Source organism: Schistocerca gregaria, chromosome X (genome assembly GCF_023897955.1).
Source record: "Schistocerca gregaria isolate iqSchGreg1 chromosome X, iqSchGreg1.2, whole genome shotgun sequence".
Classification (NCBI taxonomy): Eukaryota; Metazoa; Arthropoda; class Insecta; order Orthoptera; family Acrididae; genus Schistocerca; species Schistocerca gregaria.
The window spans coordinates 47,647,250-47,673,372 of NC_064931.1; the positions used below are offsets into that span (position 1 = coordinate 47,647,250).

Sequence of the window (26,123 nt, forward strand, 5' to 3'; positions counted from 1 at the left end):
CCAAGTGACCTATTTTCCCGCCATTTTCTTAGTCCATTTGACCTATCTTCCCTCCAAAATTAAAACTTCCCACCAGTCCCTAGGAAGAGGTGGCAGTCGGGTGACTTAGGTTAGTGCAGATATCCCAAGTGACCTATTTTCCCGCCATTTTCTTAGTTGTGTTGCACTGTCCTGATGCAATTTGAACTTCCCGCCATTTTCTGGGGAAGGGGTGTTAGGTTAGTGGAGGTAGCCCAACTGACCTATCTTCCCGCCAAAATCCGCCATCTTGGATTACGTCACAGCCGCCATCTTGGATGACAAATGGTTCAAATCAACGACCTATACAAACAACATAGACTGGCTATGGCACCGCCATCTTTGAAGCAACATGAAAACTGAGCCGCCATGTCTTGTAGCGTCAAGGTGCAGCCTACACGTCGCCTGCTAATACTGAATGTTATTGTTTACTTCGCATGGCGTAAAAAAAATCCAATCTGCACTGACAATCTGATTTCTCTACTGTAAAACATGTACTGATGAAGGCTAAAAGAAATGAAACACACTTCTGACATCCATTAACTGAAAAGTTTATTTCGAAATGTTGCAGTTCATTTCGCTGCAATGCCATATAGATTAGGTCAAAAACAATTTTAAATAGTTCAGTAGGTCCAAAACCGATCAATTGACAGCGCAGGACCTTTCATTGTCCATTAAACAATATAGATTTGTATATATTTGCCGTATATGTTTCCCTCTTTTTCCATTGGCCTGATTTTTGCACAAATGGTGTAACCTACAATTAAAATACTATTTTAACAGCATCCTGACTAGAAAAGAGTAATGTGACTCTTCTCCAAATTCAGCTGGCACCATTAGATGGTCAAAATCGAGAAATAAATTCGGCCTGTCACCCAACATTCTGAACAATTCCACACACAACTACAGAAAGAAGTTCTTTTTCCATATTAAGGTTTGACAGTCCCTGAGAACCCTTTCTGCCACGGTTAACAATTTGAATACACCCTTTGGAGCAGTATAAAAGCTATTTTTGATGCATTTTATTGCAACGAATCCTGTTTTCCATCAGTTTCCTCCAATTTACGGAGGTACTCCTGCAGTAAATTAAGTTTCACACTTGCTGTTAAACCATTAAGAAAACAATAGTCAACAGGAATTTTCCAACTCCTATTAATCCCAGTGACCATAAACACTAATGCCGCTTTTGCTATTTGGCTATCATCACTTTCCTCACATCCTTGCCCTAAGTCAACATAACCACAGACCTTATTACCATCCTACATTAAGTCTTTTTTAAGAGCCACCTCATCGAACATAAGTGCAGGTAAAATAGGTCCTGAACTACGTTGAACGTCATCTGCTAAATTTTTTAAGCTTTCTTCTGTAAATCCAGGACTGCCATTTACTGTAGTTGCCCAGCTGCGGAGTGTTTGAGTATGGCGTAATTTAACAAACTTCCTCAATTAGTTATAAGCTTTGGAGGAGTAAAAATTGAGTGTAAGGGCAGACTGTCTTATTTCTTTAGGATATTCAGGAATTGAACATTTGTTTTGCATTGCAAAAAGGGCTACAGAATATCACTATTTTTGTCACATCCTATCACTTCAGAAGCACAGTCTTGAAGTCTCTTATTTAGACCCACAACCACTGTTTTATATGTCACAGTTTGTTTCTTCTTTCTTGAAACACTTTGCCTTGCATGTTTCGCTTGTTTCCTCAGCTTCTCGGTCCTTTTCTGTAGTGCCTCATAATTCTGTTTCAATTTTTTGGGGCTAGGCAAACAATAAGAATGATCTGTATGGTCATTCTCATTCACTCTTTCAACTACAAAAATGAAGCATTATCATTAAGCTTTATTTTACTTTAAACATACATTGATTAATAGTAAAATTCACACATAACCCATATAGCAAATAAATAACAGGAAAACTATTTTACCTGGTTCATCTGATAAGGAAGGTGATTCTTCACTGACAAGCCGTTTCCTTGGTTGTGCCTATACTATAGCTGTTTTCTGCAGATTGTCAGGAAACGTAAATATTGTCGATACTGCGTTTGCCAGAAGTCGCCTTTTCTCGTTTGTACTATACATGTATCTATCTTCAAAGTGAAACGAGCGTATGTAGCTATACTGAGTTGGCTGCCACTTATCTCGCCTCAATATGGCTACCCACCGACTTAACAGCTCTTTCTTTTTCAGAGGAAATCTAAAAATAAAGAGACGTGTATACAGTAGCTTATTTACATTTTGTATACAGCTTAACCACGAAAATGATGCACAGGATGCTAAGTACAACACGCATTTAGATACTCACCTGAAATATGATATTCCAGTTGTTTTATCACATCTATTAGCGCAATTGTACGCTGCACATACACTGGGCATGATTCGCGATCGGTCAATAAGACTTTTAAAACAAATTACAACCGGAAAACAGTGAGTTTCTAACGTCAGTACTATACACCAAATGTAAATATACTGACATGTAGACGTTTCAAAAAATGGCGCCCGATGTTGCTTTTTGCTGCCGCTGGGAGCGCTGTTACCTCACAGATGTAGTTTATATACCTCCTCGGTTCAAATGGCTCTGAGAAACTATGGGAATTAACCTCTGAGGTCATCAGTCCCCTAGAACTTAGAATTACTTCAACCTAAGTAACCTAAGGACATCACACACATCCATGCCCGAGGCAGGATTCGAACCTGCGACTGTAGCAGTTGTGCGGTTCCAGACTGCAGTGCCTAGAACTTCTCGGTCACTCCGTATCTTGGATGACATCGTGCATTGTTGTCAAGTCTACATGTCGCCATCTTTTCTGACGTTATCGCCGCCATCTTGGATACATGGGAACAATGGAGAGTGCGGCCGCACCCCTGTAACCCCACTACTTACTTACTTCCACAAAACAATCAACAAACTGTCGGATCCCTGTAACGCAGAATCAGTTATGTATTTCGTTCCAAAGACGGGCAAACAAGCTATTATGCAGGTGGTCATAACGTTTTGGCTCATCAATGTACATGGGAATCTTTAAAAGAAGGAAGATTAGTGTTTAACATCTCGTCGATGACGAGGTAAATAGAGACGGTGCATAAGTTCTGATTAGGGAAGGATGACGAAAGAAATCGGCTGGGCCCCTTCAAAGGTAATTGCTGGAAGAAAGGCGGCGCGACGTTGTTCTCGACAAACCTTGTTGGATAAATTTAAAGGATGTGAATTCAAAAAACTGAGCCATACTTTTGCTGTCACGGTCGTACATGTCACGTAGGGATCCTGAGGAAAAGATAAGAGAGATTATGGCACTTACAGAGTCATATCTTTGTCCTTCTCCTCAACGTTTGTCTCGCAGTAAAGAGGAGTTCGACCTCTTGTATGTCTTTCACCACTTCGTGCTATCTTGTACTTGATCAAGGTGGAGATCTCTTGCCCCACATAAAGTCCCGAGTGACTGGAAAAAATCGCAGGTGACGCCTGTATATAAGAAGGGTAGAAGGACGGATCCTCAAAATTACAGACCAAAATCCTTAACATCGGTTTGTTGCAGGATTCTCGAACATATTCTCAGTTCGAATATAATGAATTTCCTTGAGACAGAGAATTTTCTAACCGTGCACCAGCACGGCTTTAGAAAGCATCGCTCCTGCGAAACGCAACTCGCCCTTTTTTCACATGATATGTTGCAAACCGTGGATGAAGGGTATCAGACGGATGCCGTATTCCTTGACTTCCTGAAAGCGTTTGACTCGGTGCCCCACTGCACACTCCTAACTAAGATACGAGGTACGAGCATATGGGATTGGTTCCCAAGTATGTGAGTGGCTCGAAGACTTCTTAAGTAATAGAACCCAGTACGTTGTCCTCGATGGTGAGTGTTCATCGGAGGTGAGGGTATCATCTGCCCCAGGGAAGTGTGGTAGGTCCGCTGTTGTTTTCTATCAACATAAATGATCTTTTGGATAGGTGGATAGCAATGTGCGGCTGTCTGTTGATGATGCTGTGGTGTACGGTAAGGTATCGTCGTTGAGTGACTGTAGGAGGATACAAGACGGCTCTGACAGGATTTGTGATTAGTGTAAAGAATGGCAGCTAACTCTAAATATAGATAAATGTATATTAATGCAGATGAATAGGAAAAAGAATCCTGTAATGTTTGAATGCTCCATTAGTAGTGTAGCGCTTGACACAGTCACGTCGATTAAATATTTGGGCGTAACATTGCAGAGCGATATGAAGTGGGACAAGCATGTAATGGCAGTTGTGGGGAAGGCGGATAGTCGTCTTCGGTTCATTGGTATAATTTTGGGAAGATGTTCATCTGTAAAGGAGACCGCTTATAAAACACTAATACGACCTGTTCTTGAGCTGCTCGAGCGTTTGGGATCCCTGTCAGGTCGCATTGAGGGAGGACATGGAAGCAATTCAGAGGCGGGCTGCTAGATTTGTTACTGGTAGGTTTGATCATCACGCGAGTGTCACGGAAATGTTTCAGGAACTCGGATGGGAGTCTCTAGACGAAAGGAGGCATTCTTTTCGTGAATTTAGACAACCAGCATTTGAGGCTGACTGTAGTAAAATTTTGCTGCCGCAAACATACATTTCGCGGAAAGACCACAAAGATAAAGTAAGAGAGATTAGGACTCGTACAGAGGCATATAGGCAGTCATTTTTCCCTCGTTCTGTTTGGGAGTGGAACAGGGAGAGCAGATGCTAGTTGTGGTACGAGGCACCCTCCGCCACGCACCGTATGGTGGATTGCGGAGTATGGATGTAGATGTAGATGTAGATGTAGATGTAGAGATCTGTTTTCTTGAGGTCTATATGGAGGTTATCTAGCCAGCTTTACCTCCCTCTCCAAATTGGTCGCTTATCATCGGCTTTTAACGATAACCCACATGTTGCTATAATATTTTGATCTGTTAGAAGTGCATTATTTGATCAAAGGCATCCGGACACACCTACGGTTTGCGAATTGACCATTAGATGTCACTAGAGGCGGACCCGCCACTGTAAGAGAAAGTAGGGAGCAGCCATTTTGTTGTCAGTAGAGAAACTGTAATAGCAGAATGAGTCGATCATTAGAGCTCAGTGATTTCGAAGAGGGACAAGTTATTGGATGTCTCCTGAGTAACAAATCCGTCAGGGACGTTTGAATCAGTCTAAAGCTGCACAGGTCGACTGTCGGTGATGTGACTGTTAAATGGAAACGCGAAGGAACAACCACAACTGAACAGGACATGTACTGACGGACAGGGACCGTGGACCATTGCGAAAGGTGGTTATAAAAAATCTCACGAAATCAGCGAAACGAATCACTCGAGAATTCAAAAATGCTACCAGCAGTCCAGTTAGCACAATGACTATGTGTATGGTGTTAAAAAGGACGCCGCACGATGGTCAAGCAGCTCTTCATAAGCCACATATTTCTGTAGTCAATTCTACGCGACGCTTGAGGTGGTGTACAGAGAGACGTCACTGAACAGAGAACTAATAGAAACGAGTAATGAGGAGTGATGAATCACGCTATATCAGATAGAAGGGTTTGGAGGACGTTACCCACCATTATGTGTATAGCATGGAGGACGTGGTGTTACAGTATAGGGATGTTTTTCAAAGTTACGGCTTGGTCTCCACGCTGAAGAAAACGCTAATGGTGGGAGGATGTGAACACATTTTACAGCATTGTGTATAGCCTACGTCGATGTAAAGTTAGGAGACGATGATTGTTTGTATCAACATGACAGTGCACCCTGTCAAAAAACAACACCTATGAGGCAACGGTTTGTAGACAATAACATTCCTGAAATGCAGTTACCTGCCCGAAATTCCGAAATGAACCCAATGGAAGAACGTCAATTTAGCTGCAGACCGCAGCGTCCAACATCACTACCTTCTCTGGTTCGGCTCTTGAGGAAAAATGGGCTTCCATTCCTACTCGGGCACTGAGACATCTCGCTGAAAGTGACGCCAACAGAGTTTAAGCCGTCTCGAAGGTGAATTGGGGACCCACCACATATTAATGCCCACTAACAGGCATCATGTAGTGCACGTATGCATACCGTCGTTTGCCATCTTGTGACAGATGCCAGTACACACCCCATGCGAATATCATCGCGGGTCGCACGATCACAAAGTTTCAGGCCAAATGTCCACTGAAGCATTTTTATTTCCATTACAACAAGCCGTTTCTCTGATTCTGATGTTGCATCCGAACATTGTGCACCGCACAAGACAGTTGGGCGAATTGGAAAGCAGTAAGTTTTCGACTCGAGTGGGTTCGGAAACTTCACGTTACAGAGCTCACCAGACATTGTCCGATATTTAAGCCATCTATTGCTAAGGCGGTTTGTGATTTCGGGAGTGGGTCTGGTGTCGGCAGCGCTGTACGGTAGATATTGACTGCACACATAATTTGCATCTGTCGACTGGTATTAAGTGTTCAGTCTGCACGTAGAATAGGTAGAAAATTCTAATATTCTCTCCGTCAATCGGTGTGCAGACGATTGACGAGTCTATATAAAGATACAGATCGCACTGGAGGGTGGCACGTCTGTAAGGTGTTCGCATTGGCTGCAGGTGCGGAAGGACCTGGTGTCGGACAACGGCATCTCGAGCAACACGCTGTCGCTGCGCACTCTGGCGTCGCAGCAGCCGACGGCGGCGTCGGCCCAGGCCGTGTCGCTGCAGCAGCTGGTGACGCCGCCGCAGCCGGCGCTGGTGCGCGCCATCGCGCAAGCCACCAACCTCAGCACGGAGACGGTGGCCGCCGCCATCGCCATCCGCCAGCAGCAGCTGTTGCAGGCGGCCATGGCCACCAGCACGACCAGCTCCACCACCACCACGACCACCACCACGACCACCACCACCACCCGCAGGCCGCCGCCCGCGGAACCGCCCAAGAAGTACTCGCTCGCTGGGCTCAGCAAGGTCATGAACGCGCCCAAGGAATACTACCCAGTCGGCTACGAAAAGAACTTCGACGATAATTTCGCCTCCAGGGTGGAGTTGCCCGATACCTCCTTTTACTGCGGCGACCAGAAACATTTCCCTGGCCTGTACGCAGACGAGGATTTGGGGTGTATGGTAAGAAATATTTTCCTTTTTCGGCTCGTACGTACTTTTTAAATTCATTTTCCCCGACTGAGGAGCGTGTTTGAACTTATTTCCCACTTTAATCCTCTTTTCCTCGCATCGTTCCTTCATTTGTTCACTGTTTTTCTTTGTACGTTCTTTGACGGGAAGGACTCATTCTATATTTGTGTTTGTCATTTAAGATTCTAAATTTCCTTCACGAATCCCCGTTTCTGTTAGGTCTTCACGAACTTCTGTAGGCCAGTTATGGTTTTTTCATCCACCGACGGAAAAAATCGCAAAACCGAGAAGGAGTTGTGCTGGAGCTGTCTTCCGCTCTATTGGAGACATATCTGGTGACATAAGTTGGGGAAGTTGGTAGGCGTGTTTCTACATCTGAAAGATGATGTCCGTTCAGATTTTGCGCCAATCACATAAGACTGACGCTAGAAGTGCCACTATGAGCATATCTTAAATACCCGCTGTAATGGTCGTGAGCGCTAGTCACCTTTTAGACTGGACTCGGTGACATTCAGCAAAGCCGCCATTGTCATCGTCTCCCTGAGACTGAACGATGTCGTGTAATCGGCAAATTTGTACGATACTCTGATGATTCGCCCTTTTTTGCTGCCATTCGTGGACGGAATTCCAGGGTAACCCTCACCCACATACCAGTGTTGTAGCCCAACACGCTCTGCAGAGCGTCGACATGTAGTCTTGGCCTGTTATGTCACCAGATATGTCTCCAATAGATAGGAAGGCAGCTCCAGCGTCATCCACAACCAGCATTAACTGTCCCTGTACTGACCGACCAATTGCAACAGACATGCAACTCCATCCCACAAAATGATATCCAGCACCTATGCAGCACACTGCATGCACATTTGCATGCTTTTATTCAACATTCTGGCAGTAACACCGGTTATTAATGTACCAGCATTTCACATTTGCTATGACTTATCTCGTACTTACATTAACCTGTGATCTTGCAATGTCAACCACTTAAATATCTTACCTACATAAATGTATTACCGAAATTTCATTACGCTACATGAATTACTTTTTTGGTGTGGCTATTTTTCCGTCAATGTAAATAAGGTACCCACCGCCGTGTGTGAGGTCGCTAATGCAGGCGTTTGTGGTGCCACTCGACTCTGGAATACGCCAGTTCGAATCCTGCTGGTGGCTGAAATTTCAATGCCAGTATTTGCCTGGTAAGGCGAGCACAGGCTGTGATGTAAAATTCCTGATCACCAGTCTCTGCCCAAGTATCGCGGATTACATTTCAAACCTCTCTGTACTCTCTTAAGAAGTGAGGGCATGTGGCACTGTTAATGGTGATCAGTCCGTCGGATGGGGACGTTAAGTTCGGCTGCTATACAAGAGGAGTAGACTACGTGCCGGCACCAGGTTTTATCCTCCCCAATCGCATCATCATCATAGATCACATACACAACACTACAATACACACGCATCCATTACAATCACCTGCACTCTGTATGTCCACATACGACACAACTCTCACATATCCACAAGGACTGGGGCCAATGTTCGCACAGGAAGAACACCCTTTCGGACAGGCCGCTGAACCCGCCTCATGGATTACTCCAGACAGCAATGTCATGCAACATTTACATCTTAAATCGCTAAGGTTAAGTTAGAATTTTCTTGGTCAGATTGCTTTTATCGATGATTCTGTGCAGGTGACTGTAAGACTGTAATCTCACTTTCCTGATTTTTTATTTGTAAATAAGAAATATCTTTTGTATTTTTTTATCATCCAAAATTCTATTTCGCATTTTTGTCCTACATTTCTCTGAGAATTATCTTTGTTTGTTTTTCAAATTATTTTTATTTATGATCTGTAACACATTATCATGGTCACAGATGTATAAAGAGCTTATGTTTTAACCATTGTATTATAATTTAATTTTCCCTTTTCTGTTACAGATTTTTTGTGTAATTTATTCCAGTTACTTTTTATGTTCTTTGTAGTTTCGCAATGCACTCTGTTTCTCCAGATTTTGCCCTGCAGCTTCAGAACCTTCTCTTACATACTTTGTCTGCTCGAAAGCTTGCACAGAATTTGACAAGAGGTTGATTGTTCAGTCTTAATCAGATCCCTTGCTTATACGAGTGGTGCCTCTTCTCATATGAAATTGTTTTACACTGTATGGAGAAAGTAGAGCGATACCCATTCCGTTTGAAAATAATCTCCGTTTCCATTTTTTTCTCAGTATGCATTAAAATTTTGTTGCCAAGATATTTCTTTTATTTTTAAGTACCGCCAACATATTGTTTATCTACTGTCCTCTACCACTGTCTTAAGACTACAAAGACTAGCAATTCACGAACACCAGGCTTTTGCCTACTCATATATGGCTAGTGTATCCCACGTTGTAGATGGAAACCGAGAATGATTCGGATCATGAAAGTTAGTCACATGGCTCATGCTGTGCGTAATAATTCGCAGCAATCAATATACTTCGTGCCCTCTGTAGATTGCACAAGCGAGAGCCGCATCATTCTGCTAACATCTAATTTCTTGATTCTCATGTAAATGAAGTTCACAAAAGCACTCTGTTTACCGCTGCCTTATTTTGCATTCCATACTACCTACGTCAGCTCCTTACGTCTTTGTTGGCCCATTGATAGTGCGCCGTCATGCAGTTTCGAGATGCCAGACTTCGAGGGCAGTAATAACGGTTAATAAGGAATAAATATACTGAGGTGACAAAAGTCATGTTCAAACTGTTCAAATGTGTGTGAAATCTTATGGGACTTAACTGCGAAGGTCATCAGTCCCTACGCTTACACACTACTTAACCTAAATTATCCTAAGGACAAACACGCACACCCATGCCCGAGGGAGGACTCGAACCTCCGCCGGGACAAGCCGCACAGTCCATGACTGGAGCGCCTTAGACCGACAAAAGTCATGGGATAGCGATATGCACATATACAGATGGCGATAGTATCGCGTACACAGCGTATAAAAAGGCAGTGCATTGGTGGAACTGTCATCTGTACCCAGGTGATCCGTGTGAAAAGGTTTTCGACGTGTTTATGGCCGCACGACGTGAATTAACAGGCTCTGAACGCCGAATGGTAGGTAGTTGGAGGTAGACGCATGGGAAATTCCATTTTGGAAATCATTAAGTAATTCAATATTCCACGATCCACAGTCCCAAGAGCGTGCCGAGAACTCCAAATTTCAGGCATTTCCTCTCATCAGGGAAAGCGCAGTGGCCGACAGCCTTCACTAAACGACCGAGAGCAGCGGCCTTTGCGTAGAGTTGTCACTGCTAAGAGACAAGCGTGAAATAACCGCAGAAATCAGTGTGGAATATACAATGAACGTATTTGTTAGGACAGTGCGGGCAAATTTGGCATCAATGAGCTGTGGCAGCAGATGAGCTACGCGAGTGCCTTTGCTAACAGCACGACATCGCCTGCAGAGCCTCACCTGGGCGGATGACCATACCGGTTGGACATTAGACAACTGGAAAACCGTGTCCGGGTCAGATAAGACCCGATTTCAGTTGGTAAGAACTGATTGTAGGCTTCGAGTGTGGCACAGACCCTACGATGCCATGGACCTAAGTTGTGGTAAGTTCCTATGGGACCAAACTGCTGAGGTCTTCGGTCTCTAGGCTTACTCACTACTTACGCTAAGGACAACACACACAACCATGCCCGAGGGAGGACTCGAATCTCCAACTGGGGGAGCGGCGTGAACAGTGGTTCACAATGGTTCAAATGGCTCTGAGCACTATGGAACTTAACATCTGAGGTCGTCAGTCCCCTAGAACTTAGAACTACTTCAACCTAACTAACCTAAGGACATCATACACATCCATGCCCGAGGCAGGATTCGAACCTGCGACCGCAGCGGTCACGCGGTTCCAAACTAAAGCGCCTAGAACCACACGGCCACTCCGACCGGCCGTGAACAGTGGCAAGGCGCCTCTAGACCTCTCGGTTACACCGCGTGGTGAACTAAGTTGTTAACAAGGCACTGTACAAAGTGGTGGTGGCTTCGTAATGGTGTGGGTTATGTTTTTTTCATAGAGTGGACTGCTTCCTCTGGTTCAACTGGACCTATTATTGAATTTATACGGTTATGGAGATTATTTGCAGCCACTCGTGGACTTAATGTCTCCAAACGCCGATGGTACTTCTATGCGTGACATTGTACCATGTAGCCAGACCACAACTGTTCCTGACTCGTTTGAAGAACATTCTGGGCAGCTGGAGTGAATCATTTGGCCACCAGTTCGTGCATAAAATCATACATTGACAACTCTTGCGCAATTACGGACGGCTATAGAGGCAGGATAGCTCTGCGTTTCTGCAGGGGACTTCCGACAATTTGTTGAGTCCATGCCACGTCGAATTGTTGCACTGCGCCACGCAAAAGGAGGTCCGAGACCATATAAGGAGGTATTCCATGAATTTTGCCACTTTAGTCTGTGTGAGAGCATACAACGAATCGCTTCCAAGTAGGATATAGTAATTCAAATTACGGAAAAATTGTTCTTTCACCTGTTTGTGTTTGACATCTCTATCATATTGTTATTTACACGGAAGACGACACGCGACACACGCGAACATCAAGATGGCTCTTTCCAGTCCGGAGAAAAAAAAATCGGAGGCCTTAGAACTTGACTGCACCTCGTATAAAAGTATCAATATAAAACTATATTTCAAAAGACGTTTTGTAAAAATGTAATTATGTTTTACTGTGTTTGTACAACCATGCCATTTTCTGAACGTTTTAGATAAAAAAAACACTGATGATGGTGATATTTTGTCGCCGAAGCTAGTTTGGGATAATAAAGAAATAAGCAAATAACACGGTTTTGCATCAAGGCGGACTCAATTTGTGATATGACAACCGTCAATTGAGGAGCTACTCGACCGAATAGTAGCGACTTCGGTCAAGAATACCATCAGAACGACCGGGAGAACGGTATGCTGACCCCACGCCACTCCTCTCCGCATCCTCCACTGAAGATGACAGTGGCCGGATGGTCCCGGTAGGCCACTCGGCCTGAAGACGGAGTCCATTTTTTTTTTTACTTCATTGCCCTATATTTAAAATTAAGATTTGCTGTGTTGTGATGACTCGTTTCAGTGTGGAATTATTTTGTACTTCGGCAGGTGAAGAAATCACATGCCACCGTACTGGAATGGACATTCAGGACAAATCAGGGAATATAGTACTCTTGGCCCCGTCGAGGGAACCATATGAACATGTACGAGTACTTTAGGCGACTGAGCAAAACTACAGAAAACTTAAAATAGGATTGCCTCGTAGGCATTTGAACGTCGCGCCTTCCGAAAGTGCGTTCAAGTCTTGCATACCATGCCATGTTGTCACCTTCTCATACTCGGGCAGCACAGAGTGAAGCAAGTAGAGCGTGTCTGTGCGTTTTCTTTTTTTTTCCAACGTTCATATCAGGAATCTAATGCCGTCATACCCTTTCTCTCAATGGGAGCGGCTACCTCTGGAATTTAATTCGGTAACGCATCCTTAGCCACACAAGAAAATACGGGATATGAATTCACAATGAGTACTACTCTGAGAACTGACGGGCAGACCACAGTACTTTAATCTGATTGGAGACACAGACACAGAAGTAATCTCTTGAATCTAGTAAGAAGTGGTGGTAGGGCCACTACTATCGATGCTACACATATCACTGATTTAGTGGATGGTCCTGGATGTCATTTTACAAATCTCGCAGATAACTCAGTTCTCCATGAGAAAGAATTGTGGAAAACAGTTAATCCAAAAGATTTGCGTGGTATTCGCCAGTTACTGTTTCGACACTGTCAACTGCGGAGCGAAGCGATCTGTTACCTTTAAAATGTATGGACACACAATTCTAGGTAAAGATCGCAAAAATATCTTTACTGACAGCTAATTGCAACTCATTGAAGATCATCTTTGAATGTAAAATGCAGAAAATTGCATATAAGAGCTAAACAACAACCAGACATATTTAATAACTGAATTTCCGTTATGCGATGCATACCAGTATGAATTTACTATTTTGTTCATCACTTATTACACCGTAATTCCTGTTTGCTAATCTCATTATCTTACATTTCCACACATTTGAAGAGAGTTGTCATTTTGTCCAAGTCTTTCTGTAATTTCTTACGACAGTCGAACGATTCTTTCCCGTACACAAGTCCATCGTCAGCAAATATTCTTATGGGTCTTCTGATCCTCTGTGATAAACAGTTTACGTATATTGTTTGTTTTGGAAGAATAAATCACCTTCGTCGGCTTCCACGGCAGCGTCAGCTATTCCGACGCCTTTGACTGTCGGTAGTCATCATATCGTCTACTTGCTCGGAGTTTACGTGGAAAGACAAAAATTAGAGCACTGACGTAAGGCACTTGCCACTGTAGACACTCTCTCTAACACACTTTACTGGGATGTATTTTTTTATTCCATTGCTTCTTAACAATAATGTGTTGTATATTATGCGACAAATATCCACAGACTTCGTTCACGTGGAGTATCATAAGATGCGTACGGCACTCTCCAGTTCAGTGTCATATTTCTTATTTATTGATATCTATGGATCATATTTCTTGTTAACCTTCACTAACTCTGGACGAAATTCCGTTGAGCATTGCCTGTGCAAAACAAAGAGTATTATGTCGGCATTAATTCCCAAGTTATCTGTATCGACGAGGCAAACAAAACACAACAACATTAAAAAACCACAACCACGAGGTTGTGTCAAAGCCAAGTTCAAAATGAGTTCTTACTGCGCGTCACGTACAAACACAACAAAGTTTCGTTTATATGAACGTCATCTCAGGTCGAAGAATTTCTCATTGTCTCTGAATTCACAATGAAAATTTCGAACGTTTAGTTACATAAGCAGTTGAAAAAGTATACGATATTTTGATTTTGAATCGTAATTACGCTTTTTATATCTGAACGCATTATCATGCACAGATGCGCCTTCGTAATTGAAATCGCTTACGCAGGGAAATCTTGTTGCGTCCGACTCGGAGGCAGCCAGATCGAGTTATGATTATGGAAGAAATATGCACCGCCAGTATTAAAATGGCAAGAGGAAGAGAGATGGCTCTGCGAAGATTCCCGCCAGTATTCCGGATTAAATTCTGAACTTCTCGGTGCGTAGCTATGTGGCACTGGTAACTGTGACTCGCGGCTGGAGACGTTAAGCTCGACAGCCCCCTTGGTGGTATCCGGTAGTACTAGTCTGTGTGCCGGCATAGAGTTTCCTTCCCTTCCTCTTTTCTTCACAAAATGCACACACTGAAACCACCTATACTCTGCAGAAACACATACAAAAAACAAACGTCACCCTTCAAAAATCAAAAGTGCCGACATGTGTGAAGGAAGAAAACCATTCCAATCGGTCCTAACCCTAAAAGTCTCCCACCAATAATGCCACGCGACTCTTTTCTTCTCTCTTGCTTGATCGTACAAATGATTCATGGAAAAAGGTGGAAAATTTGACTACACTCAGTTGACAGACTCACTGTGTGACAAAATGCATAGACTGTTGTATCAGTGAAAGATGAAGCTGAGCATCTTTTTCTTTGCAGGTGTTCCACGTGTGCGCTTTCACGGACGATGGCCTCATCATGAAGAGCTTCCTCTGTCCAGAGTCGACACTGTTCGACCAGAATATCCTCAAATGCAACTGGTGGTTCTACGTCGATTGCAGAGCATCGTCGAAGCTGTACGATAGCAACATTCCCATATCGAAGAGCTACCAGTTGATGAAAGCACTCGCATTCTTCTCATCCTACAACAAGAGTTAATTCCGATACTGCACACGCAAGTTTATTCACAAAAACAGCCTCGCATGAGAAGAAACTGAAGATGGTGCTCATCGGAGAGGGACTTAACGGTGCAAAGCGCAGCAGACGGACTGCAGTCGCCTTCGGTCAACATGTACCACACACCAGCTCAGTGTGCGATCTCGGCGCTCGGTTGCCGCTTTCGTACACACACACCTTTTTTCAAGCGCCAGATAGTTCAACGCAGCCGCGTTTGTAATGCCAACTGGCGTATAGCTTCTACTACTACCTGCATTCAGGGATCGTCACATCCAGCTGTTCCAGAACCTAGTCTACATATTTCTGCCAGTCACCGTTCTGGTAGAAGATACAGCTTTCACCGACCGAATAATTGCTATTTGTCCTTAAACATGGAACTCTGTTTAATTTATTGCATAATTTATTGGATTTCTAATAAAAATGCCATATCTTTATTATTGAAGAGTCTGCGGATATTTGTCGCGTAATATACAACACAGGCTTGTTAAGAAGCAATGGAATAAAAAAATACATCCCAGTTAACTGTGTTAGAGAGAGTGTCTAAAGTGACAAGTGCCTTACGTCCGTGCTCTAATTTTTGTCTTTCAAACGCACAAAACATACGAATGCATATCTTTTGCAAATGTTGATACATAATTAACCAACTTTTCTATACTTCAGACAAGTTTTAATACACCGTATTTCATGCTTTTTATATGATTTTTTTTTTCATGTAAAGTAAAATATGTTGCTCAGTTGGAAAGAGATATAAATGCCTTTTTCGGTAGCAAGATATTGTTATTTGGATACTACGTATGTCTGAAGTATCTTACTGTACTGTCGGATTTGTGTACAACATTGAGAAAGATATTTCATTTTCATTATTGTTATTATTTGTTGGAAAGTGCAGTGAATTCTAAAATCGGTGAGTTGCTTCATTCATTTTCTTTCTGTTGCGGAATTTCTGATGAACTCCGCTAAAAAGACAAACACGTGACACAACATTGGAAAAAGAACCCGCGAGTTGGAAGTCAGAAATGCAACAGAAATAAAATTGATCGTTATTCAAGATTTATGACTGTACGGAAATATAATCTCGGGAAAAACAGGAATAAATGGTTTGTGCTTCTTAAATTTTTATCAATTTACAAATTTAATTTTTAGCTATTTTTGTACATTTTAGACATAAATAAAGTGATGTAGAAATAAGTTTGCCTCTTTAAATACTCAACAATTAAATGTAAATATTATATAACTACATATTATCAACTTGGAAATTTCAGCCGAAATGAAATTTGTATCAATGTTTGTTTCCTCTGATCTCGTTCAAAGATGTGCCCTCCTCAGAATTAAACTTGTATTTGCATATGTTTCTGAAATGGGTTGTTCTGTTCCATAACATCAGTCCCTTAAAACAAGATCCAAATGCAACGTTTATATTTTTAGAACGTAGATAAGCGAAACACATGTAAACAGAAGTATAGATTACATTTATGACACAACAACTACAGTTACAAACGATTTCCTCATCAAATGGATTCAATAAGTCTCCAAGACTGAAAAGAAGAAGAGGTACAAACAAAGTGCACGCTCTTTATGTGAGTGAGTTCACAGGCAGTCACAACCAATGCCTTCACGATGTCCATTTTCCGCTATTTTCAGATACAATAACTGTTGACGCAGTTCCGTTATTCCTAATCTAATCAGTTACAGGAATGAGAATAAAACTTAACATAAGGTGCAATAAAATGTACCCATCGGCTGGCGCTTAGTGAGTTATGGCGTACATTTATGTAAAGAGAAGCATTCTGTCCCGATGCTGAAATCGACAAAGTTTCGATAATGCATCAGTGTTCATTGACAAAATTTGTATCACACTCTACCTAAACTCGAACTTCATCACTAGAGATTGCAAAGATTTTTCCACTGTCCTTAATACTACTTCGGCTTAGCGAGGCAGGATTTAACATTCGTTTCGGATAACAGATCTGATGTTTCATAACGTTTTGTGCAGTACCGATAGGTACATTCAATGTAAATTGTCATGTAAGTGCTTTTATGTTCAATATTGGAAACAAGACTGTATATATTTTTCTCTCTCAATCGTTGTTGACAATGGCATCTCGGAGGCACGCAGTCGCAATTTATTTTACTATGTGAAAGGTAACAGACTTGCTAAGGCTGTAGTTTATTAAATTTAATTGTTCTACGACGTACATGATCGCTTTTGAAACACACATTCCACCATTAAATGTATCTGGGAAACCAAACACATCTGCATCGAGTGAATGAAATACGTCCATGCAGGGACACCACGTAGATGATTTCATCTAAGTGGAAAGTCATGAAATGTATTCACAGTTGCGAATATGGGCTACCATCAGTTATATAATGGAATGACGACTTTAAAAATTTGTGCCGGGCCGGGACTCCAGCCCGGAATTCTCGGTTATCGCGTGCGGTCGCCTTACCATTTGGCTATCCGAGCACGACTCACGGCTACACCCAAACTTCCATATGACGTCGACCATGTGTCTACAACCTGTACTCGTACATCCACTTTGCATATTCCTGTGCAGGTGAGAAAGTTTACTTGAAAATCACTTGTCCGGTGTCGGTGGATAAACACGATATTGCAATGCCTGTTTTATTTCGAATCACAATGCAAAGTTCCTTCGGACACGCATGTATATCCAAAGGAACTTTGCACCGTAATTCAGAACAGCACAGGCACTACAATATCGTATGTCGAAAGTGGCCTCGTTGGGTGTTTCAAAAAAGTTTCACATACTCCTACAGGATGTAATACTGATCAGAACTAGAAGTCCGAAAGTCAATACCCTCTGAAATTTTTTAATCGTGGGGATCAATGTGTAGCATTTACGGATGAGGCAGTATTAACAAGAGATGGCATAGTAAATTACCGCAATGCGCACGTGTGGGCAGATGCAAATCCTCGATCTATCATGGAGATGCGTCAGAATTAACGTTGGTAAGAGATTGCCGGTGGTAGACTCATAGGACCATACACTTTACCGAAAATATTAACAGGTGCTGTGTGTCATCGGTTTCTGCACTATGAATTATTTGCGCTGTTGGAGAACGTCGCTCTTGCGAAAAAACAGCTACTGTGCTTTACGTACAGCGAGGCAGCATCCCATCGCGGATACTGCAACAGTACCTCATCGCAACGTTTCATGTTCGATGTGATCTGGTAGCATTGCCTCCCCATGCATCGGACGTGAACCCATTGCATTTCTGGCTACGATGACATTTAAATGCATTGGTGTATGCCCAACTCACTGGCAATATGCAGAAGTTGCAAGAGCCCGTGACCAGTGCATGTGACGCAATTTGAATGTATCCAGGTCTATCCAGAAGACTGCATGATTCACTACGTAGAAGGCTGAAGGCTATGTCAGTATGCTTGGTAACCACATGCAGCACTCCCTATAGTGTCTATGTTTACGAAGATGAGAATGAAAGGACAGATTGGCCCATATCTCAAATGGTACTGGTTTCCTGAGATTTGATTATGGGAACTTTTGACCAATGCTGTTTCCTATAGGCATATGACACCGTTTTTAAACACCCTGTATGTAGCTAAAATTCCCCTTTACTTTTCGTGAAAGATCGTACAAGATTACAACCACTTATTCCACCACTGTTCACTTTTATGCTCTGAATTGTTTATTTGTAGGAGGCAGTCAAATGAAAACGAGATACATGGAAAAACGTAAGTAAAGTGTGTATTCTCACAAAAACAATCACTATAACTGTTAATACATTTATCCAACTGTGAGACAAAACGGTCAATGCCTTCATGGAAAAACGTTTGCTATTGCTTACGGAATCATGATTGTACCTAGGGTTAGTGAACCTGAAGCTAACAGCAAACAAAAGAATAAGAAATAAAAAACTGATGCTATGGAACTGTTATTTCCATGGAAAAGTATGGCAATGGTGATCGAGAAGCGTAACTTTGTTTGGACTTTGAAGTACGTTAGATCAAGCATGATGGACTAGCGTAGAAGTTGGTAACATCAGTTATCGAAAAAAAGTTTAGTGTCACTAGTCACTGTTTATTTATATCAACAGCGCGTTTTAAAGGTTCCAGTATCAAGTGGTTTTATATATGTTCGTACGATATGTGTGTGAGGTGTTACGACTTTGGCGTAACCTGTGATACTGAGTAATGCAGAAACAAAACACTATTTCAGAACACACACTCCTGGAAATTGAAATAAGAACACCGTGAATTCATTGTCCCAGGAAGGGGAAACTTTATTGACACATTCCTGGGGTCAGATACATCACATGATAACACTGACAGAACCACAGGCACATAGACACAGGCAACAGAGCATGCACAATGTCGACAATAGTACAGTGTATATCCACCTTTCGCAGCAATGCAGGCTGCTATTCTCCCATGGAGACGATCGTAGAGATGCTGGATGTAGTCCTGTGGAACGGCTTGCCATGCCATTTCCACCTGGCGCCTCAGTTGGACCAGCGTTCGTGCTGGACGTGCAGACCGCGTGAAACGACGCTTCATCCAGTCCCAAACATGCTCAATGGGGGACAGATCCGGAGATCTTGCTGGCCAGGGTAGTTGACTTACACCTTCTAGAGCACGTTGGGTGGCACGGGATACATGCGGACGTGCATTGTCCTGTTGGAACAGCAAGTTCCCTTGCCGGTCTAGGAATGGTAGAACGATGGGTTCGATGACGGTTTGGATGTACCGTGCACTATTCAGTGTCCCCTCGACGATCACCAGAGGTGTACGGCCAGTGTAGGAGATCGCTCCCCACACCATGATGCCGGGTGTTGGCCCTGTGTGCCTCGGTCGTATGCAGTCCTGATTGTGGCGCTCACCTGCACGGCGCCAAACACGCATACGACCATCATTGGCACCAAGACAGAAGCGACTCTCATCGCTGAAGACGACACGTCTCCATTCGTCCCTCCATTCACGCCTGTCGCGACGCCACTGGAGGCGGGCTGCACGATGTTGGGGCGTGAGCGGAAGACGGCCTAACGGTGTGCGGGACCGTAGCCCAGCTTCATGGAGACGGCTGCGAATGGTCCTCGCCGATACCCAGGAGCAACAGTGTCCCTAATTTGCTGGGAAGTGGCGGTGCGGTCCCCTACGGCACTGCGTAGGATCCTACGGTCTTGGCGTGCATCCGTGCGTCGCTGCGGTCCGGTCCCAGGTCGACGGGCACGTGCACCTTCCGCCGACGACTGGCGACAACAGCGATGTACTGTGGAGACCTCACGCCCCACGTGTTGAGCAATTCGGCGGTACGTCCACCCCACCTCCCGCATGCCCACTATACGCCCTCGCTCAAAGTCCGTCAACAGCACATACGGTTCACGTCCACGCTGTCGCGGCATGCTACCAGTGTTAAAGACTGCGATGGAGCTCCGTATGCCACGGCAAACTGGCTGACACTGACGGCGGCGGTGCACAAAATGCTGCGCAGGTAGCGCCATTCGACGGCCAACACCACGGTTCCTGGTGTGTCCGCTGTGCCGTGCGTGTGATCATTGCTTGTACAGCCCTCTCGCAGTGTCCGGAGCAAGTATGGTGGGTATGACAGACCGGTGTCAATGTGTTCTTTTTTCCATTTCCAGGAGTGTAGTTTTGGGAAGTTTTTTGACTAAATAGTATACGTAAATGTGAAAAGAAAACAACTAAAATACAATACCTCCAATGGTCACAGGCTCCTTTATCTGTCGTAATAGATCACATGCAAATTTTCACACTTTGTAAACAAAGATGGTGTCTGGAAACAACTAGGTGCAAAGAACATATAACAATAAGACAAAGATTATTTCTAAGTATAAAGGACATATAGCAAAACAACACTATTGTTTCAGAGCAAGTTTTAAAGCATTGTATAGATCTTTGGTTTAGTTGATGCATACGTAATACAGTAATTACACGTCAAGATGGACCAAAAGCAACACTGAAGATGCTACCAATTTGATAATAATACGGTCGCCAGCCTAATTAGGCATTGACTGAGTTTCTTCCCTGTACAAGTTGGTGTATATTCATGCAAAACAACACGTAGTAACACTGCATAATATAGTAAAATTTTAGAACCAGAAAATCTATTGAACTGATAGTTTCACGTTCTGTACTGATATGGAAAAACCATGAATACATAACACTATATTATAATGTATACTACGAAACTTCGTACTGTCTATTGATCTGATTAAAATCGGGCATAGGTTACCCTATAAATATCACTTTCGTGCCACACACAAAATGTCAATTTTGATAAAGATAAAACACTGTTAAATTTTGACTTTTATATTGACTTTAACTTTTGCTGGTCAAACCAATTTAAAACACTTCAGAATTCAAATGAATAAAAAAAGGGGGGAACCTGAAACTGTTATGATCACTGTATTAAAAAAATTTGATTACTGAAATTATTATGCGTTCAAGATTTCCAGTATATGAGTTACTACTCCTTTTATCTTATTTACTGCTCATTTAAATACCTTTATATCTGTCACGAAATAATTAAACTTCATTACTATATCAATATTAAAGTTATCTGTCAACTTCGTTAGACTATAGTTATTCATATACTGGTTCATTAACAAAACAGTTCTGTAAATACCATTCTAACATAGCTAGGTCTGCAAGTAATTATTATTAACACAAAATTTAATTTTTCATTTCGGAACACTCGGATTGCACAACATCTCTCGGGCTTTGCACGGACTTTTCAAACGCTCCTCGCATATGAGCACCATAAGCGGAATTGATTCTGATGGCACTGAAGCATTACATCTCAGGAAATCACTTTGTACATTATTTAGTCGTAGGTAGACTCGATTATGACGGTAGTCCTTGTGGCCACGCTCCTGGAAGTTCCTGGGTGGAAACAGGTAAGCAGGAATAGTGTTGTGGCCTTAGATCTGTGTGCAGCAGATGAAGAAGAGTCGTGGCCTTGGTGTGGTGTGATATGTGCAGAGGAATCAAATCAGGGCAGCTTCAGTGCAGATTATTCTTTCAGCTTTCCCATTTTACCCTGAGAGTGGAACATGCTGAATTTTGTTGTGTCTAGAAAATCCAAGAATTTTTTGGAAATGAATTAATATAAATTGCGTAGAATGATAGTGTGAGGGAGAGGGGGGAGACGTCCTTCAATGGCTAGGATCATGGCGACTACCCTGGTCGTCACCTCGGACATGGCCACCACGCTAGGAAAATCTGGCAAAATCACTGCCACCTCCAATAAAATGGATTCAAAAAAAGGCCTGCTGAAGTAAATGTCGATCTGCTCACAATGTTGTGTTACGATAGGCTAGGAGGGAAAAGTGGCTCATGGAGCACGTTCCTACTCTTTACACCTTGTGCAACTGTGGAAAAACGCTAGCGAGGTCCGACCATTAAAAACATTTCCGGGCTAGGTTTTTCGTTTAAATTATTCCCCGATGCCCACAGTGATCTCTGGGTTAAGGGAATGATTAATCAGGACTGCTCGTTGTTGATACTTAGGAGAATGACTACTCAGTAAAGCTCGTGGTTGATGCTTAACATAAGGAGCTGTCCACTGTTGACAAATGATATCTCAGTACGTGAAATGCAAGCATCTGTGAGTCTGTGAGAGAATTTTGTGGTTCTCCCGACTGCAGGCACTTGACCCGTGGGCCATAATACAGAAGGTGATGGGGAAATCTGCCACTTTTTCCTGGAGCTTGTCGTCTGGTTGAAAACTAGTGACATCTTTGCTGAACTCCTGGTCCTGCTCCATTCTTAGGGAGAACGGGATGTAAGCGATAGTACTGTTTCTGAAGATCCAAACAATGTTTACAGCGGCTTTTGATCTGTTATCAAATGGAAATTAATATGAAGCTTCTAGACAGGAAATGTGGACGGTTCTTCTGTTTCAATATGAAAGCAGTTTTATTGTGATGCTATTAGTGTATTAGATGCACAGGCAGTTGGTTTCTCTGAGCAATTTGTATTCCTGTGAGCCAGCACTGCACCCAGACTAAACTGTGATGTAGCTGTGGCCACCACCAGAGATTTTCCTGAAGTACACGTTGACAAGCATGGTATGGAACGCAACTTGGTTTTTAATATTTGAAAAGCCTGCTTGTACTCGTATGTCTCGGACAAGAAGAAAAGAGATGGCGTAAATTATTCAAACGGCTCTCGACATCTAGTGCTTAAGGTTGTAATCCAAGCAGTTGGTACAATAATTTGCATTCACTTGCGCTAGATTCTTAGGTTGAGGTAAAGAGTCTGTTGCTGCCAGATGCCATCCGTCAGGATGATACCTCACCGGACTTAACACCTGTCTTGGTATTTTGACTTCCTTAAAAAAAACTGTAATTTCTATACGCCAGTTTAACCGAGCTCTTACCATGTCATGGAGATAGTTCACACAGAACTAAACGGTATCTGCAGGCTGCTTCATGTATCTTTGGAATATTGCGGATGCTCTTGCCACACGAAATAGGTGACATAAAAATCTGTGGATTCCAAAGGGAATATTAATTACCATTATGCCTTCAGATTCTGTATAAAGGCAAATAGGTGTCTGCCAAATCTATTTTATTAAAGTGTTTACCTAGTGCGAGTTCTGACAGATGTTCTCACGCCACAGGTTATCGGGTGCAAAAGTTTGCGTTTATTGCGGACTCGCACAGCCAAAGACAACCACTACCTTTCTTGAACACCGCCAATGGTATGGCCCAAATACTGCATGTTAATGGTTCAATGATGCTCAAATCTTGCACACAGCTAACTCGTTACTGATTGATTGTTTCATGGCTATAGGTACAGGCCGTATACTACAAAAATTGTACATCACATTTGCTTCATAAAGCTGTTAGCATAACCTAGGTCAGATTCGAACAAACATGCGTTTTCCTGTCAAAAAATGGTTCAAAACCAAATTTGAAGGCCAAAAATATATTATGGTGCCTCCTGTGTTACCAGTAGCATGGGAAATTCACGGATCACTTTCTTTTGTGTTGTCTTTGCCTCGAACAGGTCGTTTTAGATTTTGCTTACTGTTGGACACAAGACGATAATTCAGACGTGAAAAAGATGAGGTAACTAATTTTGTGACACATTTTTCAGGCTGGTTAGGGAAATTGCAGCGCTGTTATCAACTTTGAAGGGAACTAGGTGCTAATTGATTACTGGTGTTATTTCAATCTTACAGCGAGAATTTCGTGTGTGGCTCACTGGCGCATACGCTTGCTGAATCGTAGTTCTTGTGGGCAGTCACGCCGCGAATGAGCGCGAAAACGCTAAGAACAGGACTGAAGTGCTGAGAAGCGCTTTGTCAGCTGACTGCGCTGTGCTGAGATGCCGGGCAGCTTGTTCCGTGTGCGATCAATACTGGCGTAACTGGAATACGAAGATATATAGATTAGTCAGCCTGAAAACCTTGTAAGAGTGTCGAGGGAAGGTTCTGCCGAGAAATAAGTGTTGGAAAATAAATTCGATACGTTGCGCCGTTTGCGAGTTATTTAACACTGAAGTTAGCCAATGAGGTCCGTGCGCGCGCAAATTGAAGCACTTGCGCGCGCTGAAACGAGGTAATGCACAGACATCTATGGGTCCGTGAGTTACCACTCATTGAAATGCTCACTACCAGTTAAAATATGCCTTTTTCGGAAGTGACGAATTTAAGCTGGCTGAGCAAAAGTTTTGTTTGCTCGGTTTGAGGAAACCAAACTAAGTACAAGACTGGCGACATCGCCTCCGGCAGCGTGCGTGAAGGCCTGATGTTTCGGTGCTAAATAACGCGGAAACGGCGCAACGCGTCGAATTCTTTCCTTAACAATTATTTCTAAGCACTGCTGCCCCTACAAAATCTTTACGAGCTCTTCGGACTGTTTCTGACCACACTGTATATCTTGACCTGTGCAACTGTGCCACCTATGACCCCTGGTTTATTTGAGAATACGCATGTCTCGCAAGATTAGAACTTTCTGCGACCGGCATGACCTCTTCTACAGGTACATCTGATAATTTCAAAATGTAGTGGATTACTGTCTTTACACTCCCCTGTCTTGTGTACGCTGCACCATTACGTCAGCCGCTAATGAATCGGCATAAGAGGTTAGGAGCCCTTGGCATGCAAAAGAGCACTTGCGGCTTAAACCGAAAAGATCAGCAATCAACGCCTTTTAATATTCGTTAGCTTCCGTTTGCGATCGATGAAAACGCAGTCTGTATGTTAAAACGCGTTATTTTTACCAAGATATACTGTCAGTAAATTACGTACTTGCGAAATTGATAGGGCGGGGATTGTGAGTGGGGCCAGTTAATCCAACAGATGGAACATTTATGGTCCAGACCAACAAAGATGACGTGCCTCTTCGCTATAAGCATCCTTTACACTATACACTGTGAAATTTCATTGTTGGCGCTTGAGATTTGAATGCCTGTGTCCAACGTCACCATACCGTGGAGTAAGTGTCAGAAAGACGTGCTGACAGCGCTGCGGGCTGCAGTTGGATGGGCAGCTCTATTCACTATTGTGGTTGTTTCAGACATACCTCGCTTCTGTTGGTAGTGAGACGCTTCTTGTTGCTGGAGCTGGTATTCTGCCAAATTCAGTTCCATTTCCCTAAATTCAGAGATTCCAAATCGCCGCAGATATATCACAATTTGCTTGTGTTGCTCAGATCAACTCGTCGATAATGTTGTGTCGGTGCTACGTCTGTATTTATTGAACAGTTTGAGGATACATGAAATGCCAATACGAGAAGGATATACGTCTAGTACACGGCTTGGCAGTCGGCGGCGATATACGCGAAGGTGGCCATAGTCGTGGGAAAGCGATATGGTCATATACAAAAGGCGGCAGTACCGCGTACAAAACGTATAAAGGGGCATACCTGTCGTTTCAACTCAGGTGATTCATGTGAAAAGATTTCCGAAGAGATTGTGGTGGCACGGTGGGAATGAACACACTTTCAACGCGGAATGGTACTTGGAGTTAGACGCATGGGACATTACATTCTGGAAATAGTTAGAGAATTCAATATTCCGAGATCCACAGTGTCGAGAGTGCGCCATTACCTCTCACCACGGACAACGCAGCGGCCAGCGGCCTTCACTTAACGACCGCGAGCAGCGGTGTATGAGCAGCGTTTTCAGCGCTAACAGACATGCAACACTGCATGAAATAACTGCAGAAATCAATGTGGGGCTTACCACGAACGTATCCGTTATG

General features: G+C 43.1%; 1 protein-coding gene across 3 annotated transcripts in view; it reads left to right on the forward strand.

Annotated features, from left to right (window-relative positions):
* LOC126299485 (uncharacterized) overlaps positions 1–26,123 on the forward strand; it is a 326,941-nt gene that overhangs the window by 278,016 nt on the left and 22,802 nt on the right. For 2 of the 3 annotated variants that reach the window (XM_049991422.1, XM_049991424.1), the window contains 2 exons: positions 6,576–7,082; positions 14,674–16,099. In XM_049991422.1, the coding sequence (XP_049847379.1) occupies positions 6,576–7,082; positions 14,674–14,892 (726 nt within the window). In that variant the 3' untranslated portion in view covers positions 14,893–16,099. Of the gene's footprint in view, positions 1–6,575; positions 7,083–14,673; positions 16,100–26,123 lie in introns of those variants that run through there. The other variant, XM_049991423.1, reaches the window with a different exon arrangement.